Source organism: Priapulus caudatus, unplaced genomic scaffold, assembly GCF_000485595.1.
Source record: "Priapulus caudatus unplaced genomic scaffold, Priapulus_caudatus-5.0.1 Scaffold1359, whole genome shotgun sequence".
In the NCBI taxonomy this organism is placed as follows: domain Eukaryota; kingdom Metazoa; phylum Priapulida; class Priapulimorpha; order Priapulimorphida; family Priapulidae; genus Priapulus; species Priapulus caudatus.
In genome coordinates, this window is record NW_014578420.1 from 38,079 (window position 1) to 56,103 (window position 18,025).

General features: G+C 45.5%; 2 protein-coding genes across 7 annotated transcripts in view; both read right to left on the reverse strand.

Moving 5' to 3' along the window:
* LOC106816365 (brain protein I3-like) overlaps window positions 1–18,025 on the reverse strand; it is a 30,173-nt gene that overhangs the window by 8,273 nt on the left and 3,875 nt on the right. The gene's annotated exons all lie outside the window — the stretch shown is intronic.
* Window positions 4,014–5,012, reverse strand: LOC106816363 (uncharacterized protein K02A2.6-like). The gene has a single exon (XM_014820950.1). The coding sequence runs from the start codon at window positions 5,010–5,012 to the stop codon at window positions 4,014–4,016; it is 999 nt and encodes a 332-aa protein (XP_014676436.1).

Sequence of the window (18,025 nt, forward strand, 5' to 3'; positions counted from 1 at the left end):
AATGAAAATGAATTTGAAATGAAAATGAATTTGAAATAGAAATGAATTTGGAATAAAAATATCCGTAGCCATCTCGGCCACCATACTGTAGCTCATCTTGGGTGTGATAGAAGAGGGAGGGGGGATATATAAAGCAAGAGTATATATATGGGAAAACTCCCATTATATAGCATATCTCCCATTATATACTCTTGATAATGATATATATATATATGCATTTTGCATAAGTTTTGATGCGAAAATAAATGTTTCAGATCTGAGTCTGAAATCTTGACGAGAGATGGCGCTACGCCTAAATGATCGCCATTTTGGTTTTCGAATATCGCGCAAATAAAAACAATAAAATATTCCAGTCAAATTATTGTAACGAAGAATCTAAAACACAATATTACACGTATATAGGTATGATTGTAGAATTGTTAACCAGTTAGACGAAATAAACATAATAAGACGTTGTCATCTCTCCCATAGGAGTAGTAACAACTGTTTTGGAGCTAGCTTTACAGTTACACATTCATATACAATAATTTAACAAAATCGAATGAATCTAGATGGCCATTTTCATTTTTGCAAAAAAGTAGGCGTGGCTTGAAAGTAGGTCGACTGGCGTGCTCCAAAATAGGACGTTCAAATCTCGCCCATAGGAGTAACAACTGTATGCAATTTGAAACATGTGGGTCAAACGGTTCTTGAGTTATCGTTGACCGTATAGGTACCGGGAAACATAGGTACCTGGGGGTGGGACACATAGGTACCGGGACACATGGGTATGACCCCCTTGTGAACACCACATCTATATAGTCACTCTAGACTGACTCCACACGTACAGCGGCCATTTCCCCCCCCCCAAGGCAATTGCTACCAGAAACTGACTATCCAGCCTGTGACTGGTTCCGTATCATGCTTCCTAGCTCTCGCATGCACTATAGCAGTGCTATGGATTTGAGGGTACCCCAATGTTTATCACCATGCGCGATGGTACAAGACCTTTTCTATCATGATGTAGACACTAACAAAACCCATTTTCTCAATCAAAATCCCTTTAAACTCTTTACTGTAAAGTCATTTAAATGCATTTTCATCCACGACGGACATTCAGACATTTCCTTGTATGGTGGTGGCACTGGCCATGTTAGGTTTCCAGTGGTCTTCTGGATGTCGACTGCAGCAACAACCAGGGTACATCCTCATGCATTTGAACATGTATACCAGGTAGGTACCTGTGACGTGGCAACAAATTCTACACTTGTGTGAACTTGGCTTACTACCGAAAAAATGGTTCCAAATATTCCGGTATACCGGAACGTACCCTGGTAACTATCTAATATGCCGGACCGTACCTCGCCTGCTCCAAACCGTACCCTGACTTTCAGCCGATGTCGTAATACATACCGCTTGTCGGCAGGAAACATGCCGCTTTATGCTCCCGTTCCTTGTTTCCGGTCCGTTCCCACAAAATATTCGTAACCCATACCCTGTTGGTGTTACGTTTCACCTCCCGACCCTTTCTACAAGTGTCAGCGAGTCTATACGTTTCCAACCCATTAAGATAATCATACAAATTTTCCTGTTCCACCTCAACACTTGGAGCCATCTTTCAAAAATCTCGCGCAAAAATTCGCAAAAATGTCGTAAACATTGCGAAAGGAAAACGCATTCCCGATCATCGCTATATTATCAAAAGGATTGTGCGCATCAGTGTATAATGTGTATATAGGTCGAAATTGCTTCTTGGTTTCACAGTTTCATACTCCAATCCAACTTTATAAAGATATCATACAGGTCTGTATGTATATTTCAAATTTTGCAACATCAGTAGTGGGCGGAACAGGGACAGTCAGGGTACGGTAGAGAGTAAGCGAGGTACGGTCCGGCATATCAGATAGTTACCAGTGTAAGTTCCGGCAGTACCCTGGGGGACATAGACCCTATCAGCACCAGTAATGGACCACACTGCATCCACTACATAGATTGATAATGCATGCATAGACCATTGTTATCAGTTGCATTACTACCAGCGTTCAATCTGAGTTTATCACCCCGGCTTAGTTTAGCACATTTGCGAAAATGAGGGCCAGGGTCACAAACTAGGATTGAGCAACTACTAGTTACACGAAATTCAAAGAATTATCTAATATTTTTCAAGGCAACATTTTTATTAAACAAGCGCCTCAGAGCGACAGCGCTCATCTCACGTCTACTGCGGTGACTCTGTGGTGGAGTGGTGGGATTCTAGTAAACCCTGTTAGTCCCAAATGTGTTCATATACGCGCCGAAACTGTGGAAGGCACAGGGATGGTATCAGGAACCTTCTCGAAGGAATGTTCGTTGGGATAGTTATGAAAGTTGCCACGAGATGGCGCGTACGTTTAAGTGTCTTAAGATTAACAAGTGTCGCGGAGCGACAGCGCTCGTTTAACGTCTACTGCGGTGACTCTGTGGTGGAGTGGTGGGATTCTAGTAAACCCTGTTAGTCCCAAATGTGTTCACATACGCGCCGAAACAGTGGAAGGCACAGGGATGGTATCAGGAACCTTCTCAAAGGAGTTTGTTGGGATCGTTTTGAAAGTTGCCACGAGATGGCGCATACGTTTAAGCGTCTCAAGATTAAAGATGGAAGCTCCCATCGTACGTAGTAGCCACAACTATTTTCAAGACAGAATAGGTAAGCACTCATCCATTTACCTACGCAAGCCTACAGGCTGAAATAGAGAGCTGCCACCTATAACTAATTAACGCAGGCAAAAACTACACAGTACTATCACCAACACATGCACTGGCAGTGGCCACTGGCAGTGGCATAAGTTACATGTAACACACTGACTGTACAGAATGCCATAGAAATTATATGATTTAAGGAGCATAAACCTTCTTCAACCAAATTCAGCTTTTGAAATTTCACTGTGACATTGTAGCCTCATAAATCCAGGCATGTATAGATTCTACTAGCAAACCCGGCAGTCAAATTCTTTCTAACAGTAAACAAATCCATGTTTAACCCTCCTCTTGAGGGTCAAAAGGTTATCCGACACTTACTCTTCGCATGTCAGCAGAAAGTACATTTCATGGTCCTTTCAATAAAGCCATAAAAATGCCAGTTCACTGCTGAAACAAAAAAGTTTTACAATCGCTCCGTCAGACCATGTCCTAAGAAAAAGTCTAAAATCTGACCTTTCCCCAAATGCCCTTTGACCTCCAATTTCGCACTTGTGATGGGTTTCCTGCCCATCACACTATACAGCGAATATTAAGAGCATAGGTCGAGCCGTTCAGATTTGTGCCGCCATTCCGTATTTCCTCCTATACCTTAAGTTAAAGGGGAAATATTCCCCCTCCGTTTACACATCTTAACCTTTGACCCTTGACCCCCAAATTGGTCATTCCGAGTCCTTTTCACGATCCCCCCCCCAACGTCCCGAATATCGTGACCGTATGTCGAGCGGTTAAGATTTGTGCCCAACTGTTGACGCACGCACGCACGCACGCACGTTATATTTTCAACAATAACGGGCTGGCTTTTGACTGACACGTCCAGAACGTGTTCGATATACTTCTGTTTCATTACCCGCTGTGTGATCTGGCACCTTGTCTTGCTCCCTTCGTTCTGTACTCTCTGTTTTATTTGGTTCTGCCAGGAAAGGCATCTGCGGGATGTCCCTCAAATGTACTCTATTCCTCCTAAGTTGGGTGCCATTTGGTGTGGTGACAACATAAGACCGTGCCTGGGGTTCGTCACACACTTTAGTTATCTGTGCTGGAATCCATGTGTGGGATTCTTTGTCTAGAAATCGAACGTTTTGTCCTATGAGGAGTGGTCGGAGTTCTTGCTTGTTTCCAGCTGCATCATAACTCCTACTCATTCGTTCCCTACGTTGCTCCAGGAGTTCCTGGTTCCGTTGTCCATTGTACGTTGTGTTGGAATCTAGGTTAGCTGAGTCGTGTTCGGACCTGCCGACCAAACAACATTTCGGCTAGGGAGGGGAAATGGGCGTCTACTGGAGTGCTTCTCAGATTCAGTAGAGCAGCTGCTGAGCTTTCTCCTGTTGCCTGTCTTTCTTATGATTCCTTTTTACTGTTTGGACCATTCTCTCCACCAGACCATTCGACTGGGGGTATCGTGGTGAGGAAGTAGTGTGCGTTATTCCCCATTCTTTGCACATCTGCTGAAACGCTGCACTAACAAACTGTGGGCCATTGTTTGACATCACCTCTGTGGGAGATCCCAGAAGGCTGAATATTCCAGTTATTGCATTAGCCACACTTGAGCTGGTCGTCGAAGCCAATCGGTGTACAACTGGAAATTTTGAATGGTAATCCACCATTATAAGGTATTGTACCCTGTCCAACTCAAACAGATCCATACCAATTTTGGTCCATAGCGTAATGGGGATTTCATGAGGGATAAGTGGTTCCCTTCTCTGATGAGGCATGTGCTCTTGGCACTGTTTGCATTTCCTGACAAGTTCATCAATGTTACGATTGATGTTTGGCCAGTAAACAGACTGGCGTGCCAGAAGTCTCATCTTCTCGATGATTGGATGCCCACTATGCAGTTGCTGCAGAATGTCCGTTCTCATGGATTGAGGCACAATCACTTGTCTGCCCTTGAAGATAACCCCATTTGACATGCCTAGTTTATCACGAAACGGCCGGTACGGGCGTAATTCGTTCGGCAGCTCCTGAATGATTGCGGGCCAACCAGTGTGGGTAAATTCTTTCACTTTCTGCAGAACAGGATCTTGGGTGGTCTCTTTCTGTAGAGCTTGTTGCTTGAGGTTCCCAAAATGGAGTAAATCAATGCCCAACATGTCCTCAACTTCATCCAGTAGTACACACTCTACATGGACATCAAGTGACACATTTTCTGTGCGCAGTGGATTAGGCAATCTGCTGAGCGTATCAGAAATGATTATCTCTGTTCCTGGGTGGTGTTCAATGGTGAAGTTGTACCCTTGGATCTTTACGAGAAGCCTTTGTTGTCGGGCGGGGCACTCGTGAGTGGCTTGGCGCATATTGTCACAAGGGGTTTGTGGTCAGTCAACACCTTGAAGTCTCTTCCAAATAGGTAAGTATGGAATCTAGTAATCCCGAAGACGAGTCCCAGCGTCTCCCTCTCAACATTGGAGTATTGAGCTTGGCAAGGCGAGACTTTTTGAGGCATATGCCACAGGCTTTCCTTGCTGTGATAGGCATGCTCCTAACCCTTTCGATGAGGCGTCTACCTCAAGGGTGACAGGTGTCTCAGGATCATGATACTTCAGCGAGCTGTCCTGCTGAAATGCTTTCCTTAGTTGGCAGTATGCTTCCTGGTGGTCTTCTTGCCACAGGAACGGAACATCTTTCTTTAATAAATCTTGCAAGATAGCGACCTGATCTGCATAATTAGGGATGTAGGGAGACAAAAAGTTCATCATACCCAGAAACCTCTGGAGATCCTCCTTGTCCTGTGGGGTAGGCATTGCGTGGATGTCTTCGACCTTGCAGGGATCTGGACTGATTCCAGCTTCCGAGTAGATCGGTCCGAAGAAATTGATCGATTTTGTTTTCACCATGCATTTGCTGCTGTTGAACACTAGCCCTCCTTTGCTGCTGTCTCAAACAGTTTCAATAGGTTGCGGTCATGCTCTGCTTCTGTACTACCCATCACGACGACATCATCTGCGATGCACACACAACCCGGGACTTGCCCTATTATATTATCCATTCTTTGTTGGAAGACATCCTGGCTTGTGGAAAGCCCAAAGGGTAGATGCAGAAAACAGTATCTGCCGAATGGAGAACAAAATGTGGTCAGTTCTTGCGAGTCCTCACTAAGATGCACGGACCAATAGCCTGACTTGGCGTCTAGCTTGGTGAAATACTTCCCGTTTGTGAACTCTGGGTTAACTTCTTCCAGTGTCTGGATCTTGTGGGGGCATCGCTTGAGATTCTCATTCAAACGCTTTGGGTCTAGGCATACCCGAATGGATCCATCTATGATCTTTCTTGATCGCTGTTGTGATGGAACTGCACTAGTCAGCGTGATGTTTGACCTTACGAATCACTCCTTGGTCCTCCATCTTATCGAGCTCTGCTCTTAGCTTGTCCTTAATGTGTATGCTGCACTTCCGGGGAGCATCGATGTGTGGCGTGGCATCTTTCTTCAATAGAAGATTGGCCGGTTCCTTGAAATCACCTATTCGGTCGAACTGTTGTGGCCACCGTTCCACGAGAACCTTAACTGTCTGAATGCTTTGGACCTGGTCATGTATGTATTCTAGCGGCTTGTCATCCTTCGTCACTGTATGGATGGTGACAACACTCAGAGCCTTGCTGCCTGGTAGGCCTAGGATCGCAGGTCCAGCTACCTCAACTACAAAGAACTCCTGTTTAGTCCATGTGGAGTCTTTGTATAGGCACATGAGATCAATGGAACCGATGCAAGGGATGTTGGATACATTGTACGCAGTAAGCTGTACTTGTCGTGGTCTCACAATAGAGCGCCATTGTCCCTTGGGGTACATTTCATGTATGATACGGAGGGGGAGTGTGTTGCCACCTGCCCCAGTATCTACTTTTACTTGCAGGCGATGTTTTCCAACCTTGGATGGACAGGTGATGCTCAGAACTGTGAAGGCTTCCTCTCACCTGCCTTTGTGTCCATGCTCGAAATCAATATGAAGCTAAACATTTGAGAGAAGCCCTCCTCCCCGTGGTCCGCAAGTAATTGGCCCTCTTCTACAGGCAGGGTATCCACTTTCTCTTGTCTCGGTCTACGCCTCCAGGAGGGGATAGGAGTTCTATCCGACTTCGATCTGCAGCACTTGGCCCAATGCCCCCTTTTTCCACAGCGCTTGCAGGTATCATGATATGCAGGGCACTGTCTGGAAGGATGGTGCAGTCTGCAGAAACCGCATTGCTTGCAATCACTTGTCCTCGGTCTCCCTCCCTTGTTTGGCCCCAGTGGGTTCCTATGGATTGCGTCGATATTCGACACTCGTGAGAGGTCTGCCAGACACTGTTTCCCAGCAGCAATAGCTTCATACTGCCTGCCTAGGGTAACCACGTCTGTAAGGGCATAGCCCGCCGGTTTCTGCAACAACTCGCGCTGCATGCCATCATAATGTGTGGATGCAATCACGAGTTCTACTATGCGTTCATTGAGCTCCTCTTTAGAAAAATCACACTGGCGGCTTTTGTCCCTGCAACCCGTTACAAACACATCGATTGTCTCTTCAGGGTGCTGCCTGTACTTCATGAACTCAAGGCGATGGATGCGGAAATTGATGTCGACTCTCAACTGCTTGTCAAAGTACTTCCAAATCATTTCCGGATCGTTTTGGTCTGTTTCACTAAGACCTGATGCATTGAGGCGTCTCAAACCCTCTGTCCCTAGAGCAATCTTTATCTTCGTTGCTTTCTTTACCTCATTTGTAATGTCTAAGTCTTTTAAACACAGCTCCATACGCTGTCTAAAAAGAGAGAACCCACTTGCCAGGTCTGGCATCTACCAACTCATTTCTGGTAGGAGCGCCATGTTACGACTATCCTCGATTCTCAACTTAAGTAAACAAATGATCTTCCTAGAGACTGATGAAAATATCCAACGGTCTCAACACTAAATCCAAACAGTCGTCTCAGTAGTGTTACCGCACCGCAGCCTGACTCAAAGATACGCGATTGCCAATATATGCTCTGTGTGAGATACAACACTGTACGTCTGCACCTATCACATGCAGGTACATTACAATTCCATCCAGAATCGCGAACACCAGTCAATATGCATCCTATCTATACCGTGTGTCATTAATGCACGCATGGACCTACAGCATATTAGCATACAACATACACTTCGCTTGATTCGGTCTATACCCGTCGAGTCTATTTATAGACCTGCCTATTCGCGGGATTGATACAATCTTCAGCGTGCTGCTTGGATATATAAAAACTCTAACACACATACTAAACCGGGACCGCTCGTTTTACTGGCTATGGTATTCTGATGCTACAAGTACAGGCTATATATATTAACAATACCGTTCTTCTTTAACTCTTTATGTGTCTATAGTCTTTGGCTGCGCTGGCCTCGTTTTCTCCTCCGCATTGGCATATGATGACACTTGCTTTTCCAGATGTCTTAGATGCGTCCTTTTGTCTAGAGCGCAAGCGAATACGACAGCCTTTTCTTCTATCACTCGTTGCAGTCTTAGAACTCGAGGCCTTGTGCGCGTCGGCTTATTGCCATGAAGGCACCGCACTTGCAGTTTTCTTAACAGTCTTAACAGCCGTGGTCTTCTTCACCAACTTGCTATTTGATCTCTCCGCTCTCTGTGTCCTTCCTGCTTTAGCGGCCAAGTTGCGCGTGATCTCCCACCTTTTTCATTGTCGTTCGCCTGCCGTGGAATGTAGGCTGTAGCCTGTACTCTGTAGTGACTCTCATCTCGTCTAATTCAGTCTCTCGTATGCTGCAAGCTAGCCAGATATTTCATCGTCCATTCTATCACGAGGCTGCATGATCCCAATGACCAAAGAATGATGGAGACTTTGACTGTACAGTGGATTCGTAAACCAAACCGCTGCCACCATGTTGTGGTATCTCATCACCAGTAAACTGCGAACACTGATTATGATTTGGTAGCCCATCTTTCAAGTCATTTATTTCTCATATCACTCCACCGCCGCAGCCTCATCACCTATCTATATAGTACTACCACAGTCACCGCTGAAACAAAAAAGTTTTTCAATCGCTCCGTCAGACCATGTCCTCAGAAAATGTCTAAAATCTGCCTTGTGCCCCATTGACCTTTGACCTGTGACCTCAAATTTCGGCACAGTGATGGCTTTTCCTACCATGATGCTATACACTGACTATCATGAGCCTAGGTCGAGCCGTTTAGATTTGTGCCGCAATTCTGTATTTCCTCCCTATACCTTAAGTTAAGGAGGGAATGTTCCCCCTTCTTTTACACCTCTTGACATTTGACCTTTGACCCCCAGCTTCAACATCCCAACTCGTTTTGACGACCCCCCCAACGTCCCGAATATCGTGACCGTACGTCGTGCGGTTAAGATTTGTGCCCAACTGTTGACGAACGGACGCACGCACGCACGTAAGCACGGACGATCATGCGATTCTACAAGCTGCATCAGACTATGTCAGATGAGCTAAAAATGATTACTGACAATTCCTGTAAATGCTGTTCATATGCTGTTCTGCAACACACAAGCACACCGCACGAACGCCACTGTGCACAAACAACAGAAATGACATGCGTCTAATGGCCCTGTCACACCTTGACGATTTAGCCAGCGTATGCCGACGTATCAAAATTTCTCTAAAACGCTAGCATACGCTGAACTATCGATGTTTTTTTCAATTTTGGGCACATACATGGCGTATTCATAACGAGTTGGACGTATACATATGATAATGTATTAGTAACTTATATAGAACGTTTCGATAACTTATAGATAACTTATAAGTTATACCAACGAATGCTTAGCGTGTTGCCGGCGTTCACAACTTATGCCCAACGATAGTCTAACTTATGCATAGCGCGCGGCAGCGTATCGCCGACGATCACGTGTCGTAGCCTATTAAAAGGCTGCCGCTCGACGATTCAAATCATAACCGCACTAGACATCGCAGTATCAACATCACCGTCACAGTATCAACATGCCAATACCATTTTTTTATACCAATTCCCCTAAACGCTGCCAATACGCCATTATACGGTAGCTGTAACTTGTAAGTTAGAAACACGTTCAGTAAGTTCTGTGGTCATCCGGAACATGTCAAATACGTCTACATACGTCAATATGCGTTGGAGATAAGTTACACATAGGTTCAAAGCACGTTACTCATAGGTTAGAAATAAGTTTTGGGTACGCTAGACATTATCTCGACGTATTTCGACTTATGAGTAACTTCCAAATAACGTGTGTGAACTTGTGTGTGTCAACGATCGCATAACTTACCTACAACTTATGGCCCGCGTATGCGGGACGTATGCCTATGGGCATACGCTGGCATACATCGGGAAATTTTGAGCATGCTCAAAATTTTCCGACGACCTCGCCGTACTACGACGTATACCAGGATTACCAGCGTGCTTCAGCGTGCTCTTAACCTATACAAAGCTTACCCATAACTTATTCGACGTACGCCAGCATATTCACCAAATTTGTCATACGTCGGTATATGCTGGCTTTCATACGGAGGTGTGACAGCGCCATAAACAGAGGAATTGCTCAGACTTGTGATTGGAGAATAAAAATAGAATTCATGGCGTTTCGTTTTCACTTTGGCTATGAGTATGACTCGAGTATGACTATGAGCGATATCGCTCGTACATATTTTCTAATTAATTAGACTAATCGCACTTCAATAGACTCAAAATTCACAGAGATTAAGGCTAACACATGTGTCTATAATAGCTAGAATTTATAGAAATGTAACTCAAATCGTTCGCGCCATATGATAGTTAGTACACTTTCCTACCGGTCATAGTATAATAGCGTATGCGGCAGGTTAGCTCTAGTACTATAGCCCGCGTACAGTTGCCGCAGGGCTATACAGGGATTGCCCTTAACTTTTTTTTCAGGTGGCCGGCCGGGCCACTTGAGTATGAGATTCAGGTGGCCAAATGGATTTTCAGGTGGCCCGGTTGCTACATTTATTAAATAATTTATTTGTATCCTAACTATGGGTAATGTGTTTTGGCAAATAATCGCAATAACATAACTAGATTACGACAACAATAAAGAAAGAACAAAACCCTGACCTGACTGAGTTAAATAAAATTTCCAAGATATATAAAAAAAGTCATTTCTTCGCAAGATCCTAGCTGCCAGTCATAATTTACTTAAGTAGCAGAACTCATGTCATTAAGATGTCATCAAGACTGTCTTCAATCATTCAATGTCAGTGTGACTGTCATGGCTGAACCTTCTGATATATCAGAATGCAACTTCTGACATGGGGTCAGAACCATCGAGAGTCTGGCTCAGCTGGCTGTTCCTCTTTGCAGCATCCCTACACACGCCCTGCGCCCTGAACCCCTCCTTTGTCTCTAACAGTGTATCATCCCCTAAACCCTCCCGAGACACAACCCTCGTTCTGTCTCACAAGCTGTATAGATGCTATCATTATATACCCCTATCTAGCTTACAGTGCCTAACTATTCTCATCTCATATTCTAAGCACAGTTGATATCATTCCTCCGTACTTTTACACATGACCGCTGTCCTCTACATGTATACATCCATTATTATAATATACCATACACCCGTCTCTGCGTCTCTAAGTGAATCATCTCCTACACCCCTAACCCCTACACCCCTCGTCTCTCTAAGCAGGATGTAGTCATCCCTACACTCTTCCCGGCTACACGGCTCATCTGTCTCGTGAACAGTGTATCGATCGGCTACAGAACCCCTCCCCTCGCGCACAGCCGCGAAACTCGCGTCCGCTGTCCTACAGTGTATCATCCCCCTAACACACCTCCCTGTCCTCTACAGTGTACATCCCCTCACCTCTCCCAGCAGATCCCTACAAACCTTTCTCTGTCCTCTCAGTGTAGTCCATCCCTGTATGACAGCCCCTCCCCCTAACACCGCCTCCCGTGCGCGTACAAAGGAGGACATCGTAGACGCCTAACGACCGAGGCTGAAGCGACGTGACAGCGGGACGGACTGCCCATTACCCGCCTACAGCACCGATTCCCTATGTCTATAGCAGTGTATCATACCCTACACGCCCTCGACTGTGCTCTACAGTGAGTCATCCCTACAGCCCCCTACTCCCCTACACCATCCTGTCTCTACAGATATCAATCCGCTACTAGGTGTTCTCGTGCACTCCCCCCTACACCCGCTCACTCTGTCTCTACAGTGTACTACATTGTCCCACTTAACGACCCCTCCCCCCTACACCTCCTGTCTCCTACAGTGTATGCAATCCCCTACAACACCGCGCTCTCCCTGTCTCTCACAGTGTATCAGTCCCTACACCTCTCCCCCCTACAATCAACCTTCTCTCTGTCCTTCTAACAAGTGTTATCATCCCTATACACCCCTCCCCCTAACACCCCTGTCTTCTACCACGTGTATATCCCTACACCCCTACACTCCTCCTCTACACACCTACACCCTGTCATCACTACAGTCGTAATCATGCGGATCCCTACACTACTGATCCACCCTCCCTGTTACGCTACATGTGTATTACATTCTTCTATACACCGCGCGAAACCTTACTGAGTCTAGAGACTCACTACACCCTCTCTGCTCTTACCTACAGTGTACGCTGCCGATCCTATACAACCATATAGCTACCAATTGCAATCTCCTATCCCACTACAGCCGCACCCTTCCGTCGCTACAGTGTACATCCCTACACCCCTCTCTGAATACATATCACCTGCGGATATCGTGAACGCACAGGACTTGAACTATGTGGAGAAATGAATTAGCGCGACGAACCCATTTACATTTATCTGATGGCGTAGGGAATGGATTGCACGCTGCCACTAGCTGTCTTTTTGATGTTAGGCCAAAGGTTAAGGAAGCATTGTTCTTTGTTGAGCGTAATGTTTGCGCGATCATTCTCAGAATCTGCTTCCACGTAATAACCTACAACGTACACCACAACGCCGCCACGGGCACAGCGCTACACGGCACAACTAAACGTAGCCAGATTGTGGTAACGTGGCTGTATAACCCGGAAACCCGGGACTTACATGCAAGGTTTCTCGCCCTATTTCTTAAAATGATGGTCTGTACTGATAGAATGTATACAATATAAACTCACTAGCACGACGCCACATGCTATTTGGATACTCCTCTTCATTTTAAATGCATCAGATCGTTCTGGCAAAACACTACGTACACACGACAACACGGCATGAGCGTACACGACACACTCGGCAATCAGCAAGAGCGTTACCACTCCTTGTCCTTGCGCAGAGTCGCATGGGCGAGTACGGTGTCGCAAGATCTTCTGTGTGGAGCAGTCGAGGAGACTGTCGCGGGCCGCTTGCGTAGCCCACCGGCCTTGATTGTTTATTGTGCCCCCAGCGGGCCACCCAACACCGCCGACAGTCAGCTGTGAGGTACAGGCGCTGCAGGATTCGCGCGACCGTTTTTCCCAGGTAGGCCATTGGCACCGTACAGGCCAACCCGTTATGTTACGAGCACCATTAGTCTATAGCATTGACACATTGATTACGCCAGGGGGTTGTTCGTAACATGAGGGCAGAGCTCGTCACCAACAACACTGGCACGCAAGCTATCCACGAAAAATGACATGGCACAAGCAAAACGCCAAAAATGAATCGGCGGCAAGATAGCTGTGGGCGTTTCGTAACACTAAGATTTAAATGATGACATATAGATGCATAGGCGCACGATAGCCTTTTGAGAGAGCGATTCCCAGGGAAACTTTACACCATTTATTTTTGATGCAATTTATCTCACGGCGAGAGAGGTGCTGAGCACAACGTGCGTATATGTGATCACAGTCTCAAATGACTGTTGTGGAATAGACGCACGTGGACAATACACTAGAGCTGTTTTGTACCCTACACCCGAGCTAAATGGGGTAATAGGCTGCATTCATAGCTGCCCATATGTGTTTTTGTCATACAGTTTCGAGTGAGCGTCGCGTGACACAAGCAGCATTGTGACGAAAACCGAAACGCAGTAGTGGCTAGCACTTTGATCTTTGAGTGAATAAATGCATAAATTACATGGTGTATCCTAAAATTGTGAGGAGGATGTGATTCAAAAAGATCAGGTGAGATGTTACCACATCTAGCTAACGCATAGATTATCTAATGTTAAAAGCCCCGATTATTTTGGGCGTTTTGTGAGGCCATTTTCGTGGAAACGCATTGGGGAACAGGTGCAGCTGTTACGAAGAGCGATGGTCATAAAAATGTTCTATAGCCCATTGCGCAAACTGTTAGCGAGCGTCATTAAGTATAAGAAGAAAAAGAAAATAAAAAACTATACTAGAGCTAGCGGCAGGTATGCAAAATGAAAACGTGACTATCACAAATCTCTATTTTTATCCTCCAATCAAATGCTATCAGCAAGGGTCGGATAAAGCAAATCCTCTCGTTTAGACGCATGTCAAAATCGCAGTTGGCTCTTTGCTGTATGCTAGAATCTATGTATGCGCTAGTTTGTAGAGCAGCTACATTTGGAACGGCATTTAACAGAAAGATATATTTACTATATGCAACTAGTAATAATTATACTTAAATATTAGGCCGAACAGTTACGAAACGTTAGTGGGGAGCGAGAACAGTATATGACTAACTTTTGTGCCTCGGGGCAATACATTTCGTGTGGTTTGATGTATATCGCAATCCATATTTATTTATTGAAGACGTTGCAAAGTGCCTGTGTCCCTGTGAGCTTACACGCATAGATATAAAAGATTATATCTACGCTTACACAGAGTGAAAGACGTCGACGATCCCGGCCGAGTAGGCGGAGTACAAGACTGTTTCAGTGTCAAACTCGAACCCAGCTGCGCGCACGTAGGAGTTCTATGTCCCTACCGTAGCAGGCCCAGAATTGTGTCTGGCTGGGTAAGCCAGCTGATGTGGGTAGCGAATGATTGCACCGTGACACACGTACACTAGTGTTGAATTTTAGTGAACACACATAGATAAAGCAGTCTCGTTTCCTTTGTCTGGCGATTCTACATTCTCAGAATTCCTGACTTCCTAGTGTAAAAACCTACTACGAAAAACACATGTCTACCATTGATGTAATGGTCTACTATTTATACAGCTGTAAATCGTAACATGGCTAGGAACTTCTCTATTTTCAATGCAAATCTTTGCAAAATACGATTTCACTCGGGAGATACCGGCGCATGCAAATCAGCAGAGCGTCCCTGCGCAATCGACGCGCGTGTACGTGTCGGCAAGATCTCTGTGTGAAGATGGATGCTCCAGGACGCGTAGCGCTCGTCCGGCAACCGGTCCAGCGTAGGCCACAACTTGTATTTTTATGGTCGGCCAGGTCACCACCAACACCGACAGTTACCAGGATGGCCCGACACCACGTTTCAGGTGGCCGGCATTGCGCGCGAGGCCATCCGTTAAGTCGGTGATAAGCCCTGAATTAACCGAAGATCTTATTTACTACGCTAGTGCCGTCGAGGGCAAATTCTTTAATGTTCTCTATGCAACTTTTTATCATCACTAATTATACTTTCGTGCTGCGCCAGCCAGAGAGGGAGTGCCCTAGTAGAAGTGTCCGACGCGAAACATATCCTATTTGCAACATACGCCTTGCGCGCCATTCCTCACAGCGGCCTGCACTGTGCCCTCTTACACTGTATATAATATTAATATAGGCAGGTAGGAAAAGCGTGCTGCCCAAATTCGCTCGACGCTGGCGTCTGGATTTCACAAGCGGACTTACAACCACAAATTATTCAACCATTCTATCTCACAAGGATACTTTGAGTGGCGTATTTCAACGAACAGTGTTTTCCACTTGTTATAAAAAACATAGCTCTGTTCGTAACCGAAGCTGTGTCACGCGAAATCACAAGCGAAGATAGCTTGGGGGCGGTAGAAGAAGAAGGAGGCTGAGCACACAGACTGAGAGACGACAAAGGGGCACCGCGGCTAAAGAGAAGATGTTCGCCCCGCCCAGAGTAAATGTACGAGAGTGGCCTGAGTACAGAGAAATATATAGATTAAGGAGCCTGTTATCCGTCTCTGATTGCCCCCCTAACCCATGCTAGGGGCGCTCGTCGATTACCTCATCGGGTAACTAAGCTTACCGAAAGTAGGGAGCAAATAACCAGTCTATGGGCTATAGGCGGGCGCACTACTTTCAACTCCCGTACCGATGCCTCGCATTGGAGGCGTTGGCACTTATTCAAAAATACGTTGACAGCGTTGCGGCTTTTCAAAAATTAGGTCACAAAGAGCGCCGTGGTGTTTCCTATATCAATTCTGAACAGCCATTTACATTTACATGGCAAACATTTGCGAATGCGAGAATTTTCGTCAGTATTTGGGTGATTTCGCGCTGACTTGCAGCTCCGTTACGACAGACAAGTATGCTTTTTATAACAAGTGAACACTGTTGTTGAAATAGAATACAAAAGTGGAGTAGAATGGTTGAATATTTTGTGCGTAATGTGTAAAATCCCCAGCGAGCGTCATGCGAATTTGGGGGCACACGCTTTCCTTCCTGCTATATATATAGAGTGTAAGGTGTGCACAGTGCAGCGCGTGAGAATGGCGCCGCAAGCAGTCATCATGTATGTTGCAAATAGGATTTGGAGGAATTTACAAGAACACTGTCGGCAATAATAGGTGAAGAGAGAAGTATAGAAGTATTAAAGAATTGTCTAAGTCAATAAGATTAAGATTTCGTGAATTCTATAATAGCATTATATTTATTGAGAATCGCTTTGACAAGTGCCTCGTAGGTAGCTGTGGGACATAGACCCTAATGACTGAGTGAAGTACCGACTAACCTTCTTAACTGACTTAAGCCAGGCCTTGCCTGAGCAGTCACCATAATGCCGAACCGTCGGCTAGCTATAGTAACTACGTCATTAGCTTATAATGAGCACTAATTTCGTAATAGTACGAATGGCCTCCTAGAGCGGAGAACAATACCGCTAGTACCCTGCCTGCACAGCTCTGTCTGAAGATCTTTGAGTATAATAGTGATTTATTTGTCCATTGAACTTGCCACAACGACTAAGGCAGCAGCTCAATGCAGCTGAGGGCACGCTAAGTGTCACTTGTATCTACACTCATAAAATTCATGCGAGGTGGTAGCCACAGATGTGTACTTCCGGCACTGTGCAGCGGTAATATGATTGCGTAAGCAGGCGCGGGGCGTCGGTACCATGCATTCCGCGCACGTGATCCATTATGGCTGCGCAGCGGCTGCACTACTGTCGTAGGACGTTCCACATGCAAGGTCTTCCTTCCTATGCTCTGGTAATTCTTATATCGGCGTTGACGCCCTTGCCCGCGGAAGTGAGCGCAGATGCGGCACGCTTAATGTTAAGCTGGCTTGGCGATGCAACAGCTATCTTTTCGCAAACGCTTTCATCACATCTGATTGCAGTTATCACCGGCGATATCAATCTGGAGGACCGTCACTTTATTTATCTATTAGTATATTTAAATTATAACTATATGGATTATGCACAAGATATTGCAGTTAACCTATTAAACACCATCCTAATGAATGTAATCTGCAAAACACACTCTCAACCCTAATTAAAAAAATAATAATACTACGATTAAGAATCTTCTCGATCAAGCGGCCTTGCGGCACACTTGGAGAGCGCTGGCCCCTAGTGCGCAGACGCGATGTAAGGACATATGACTATTGAAGTAGAGTATGAGCGTCCACTTGTACACTCTGTCTGACTGTTTCGATTTATGATTCACATTGCAATAGGGCCATATCAGAGTACAGCGCTACAACAAAAACTTGAAAAAAGAGTAAGGAAGCGGAAGTCCAATAATATAATAAGGTGTCACAACAATGAATATCCTAAACTATAGACATCAAGAAACACTTCCTTACAATTATACACTTGGCAATTCTAAGCGTTATACATCGTAGACGAGCTTGTAAAGAGCGATGCTACGCCTCAGTCAGGAACTTGGCTATGAATTTTCAAACTTGGGCACGGGTAAATGAAAATTGAACCACAGCAATCTCGTGACCAACAGATCTAAGACGTGCCCGTAGGCACAAAGATAGACACTCTCCAATCATAGCGTAGTAGGATCCATGGGTGCCGCCACAAACCCGCCATTGTTGGCACAGGCAAGTTCCACACAGAAAGTTTCCCCGGATGTTGCTGTATCTGCCATACTGTGAAACTGTCTGCCTGTGTGCTGTCAGCTCAGCTTTCTGTCTCTGGCTGCAATTAGCTCGAACGTCAGTGTAAGCCGACCTGTCCTTTCGCGTGTTTAAGGCAGGTTCGCCCAAGAATCACGGAAAGGTTGAGAAAACATCGTTCTTTTTTGTGCCGAGAAAT

Coding starts and splice junctions, on each gene's coding strand:
- LOC106816363 (XM_014820950.1), bottom strand. CDS start 5,012: ATGCGCCAAGCCACTCACGAGTGCCCCGCCCGACAACAAAGGCTTCTC.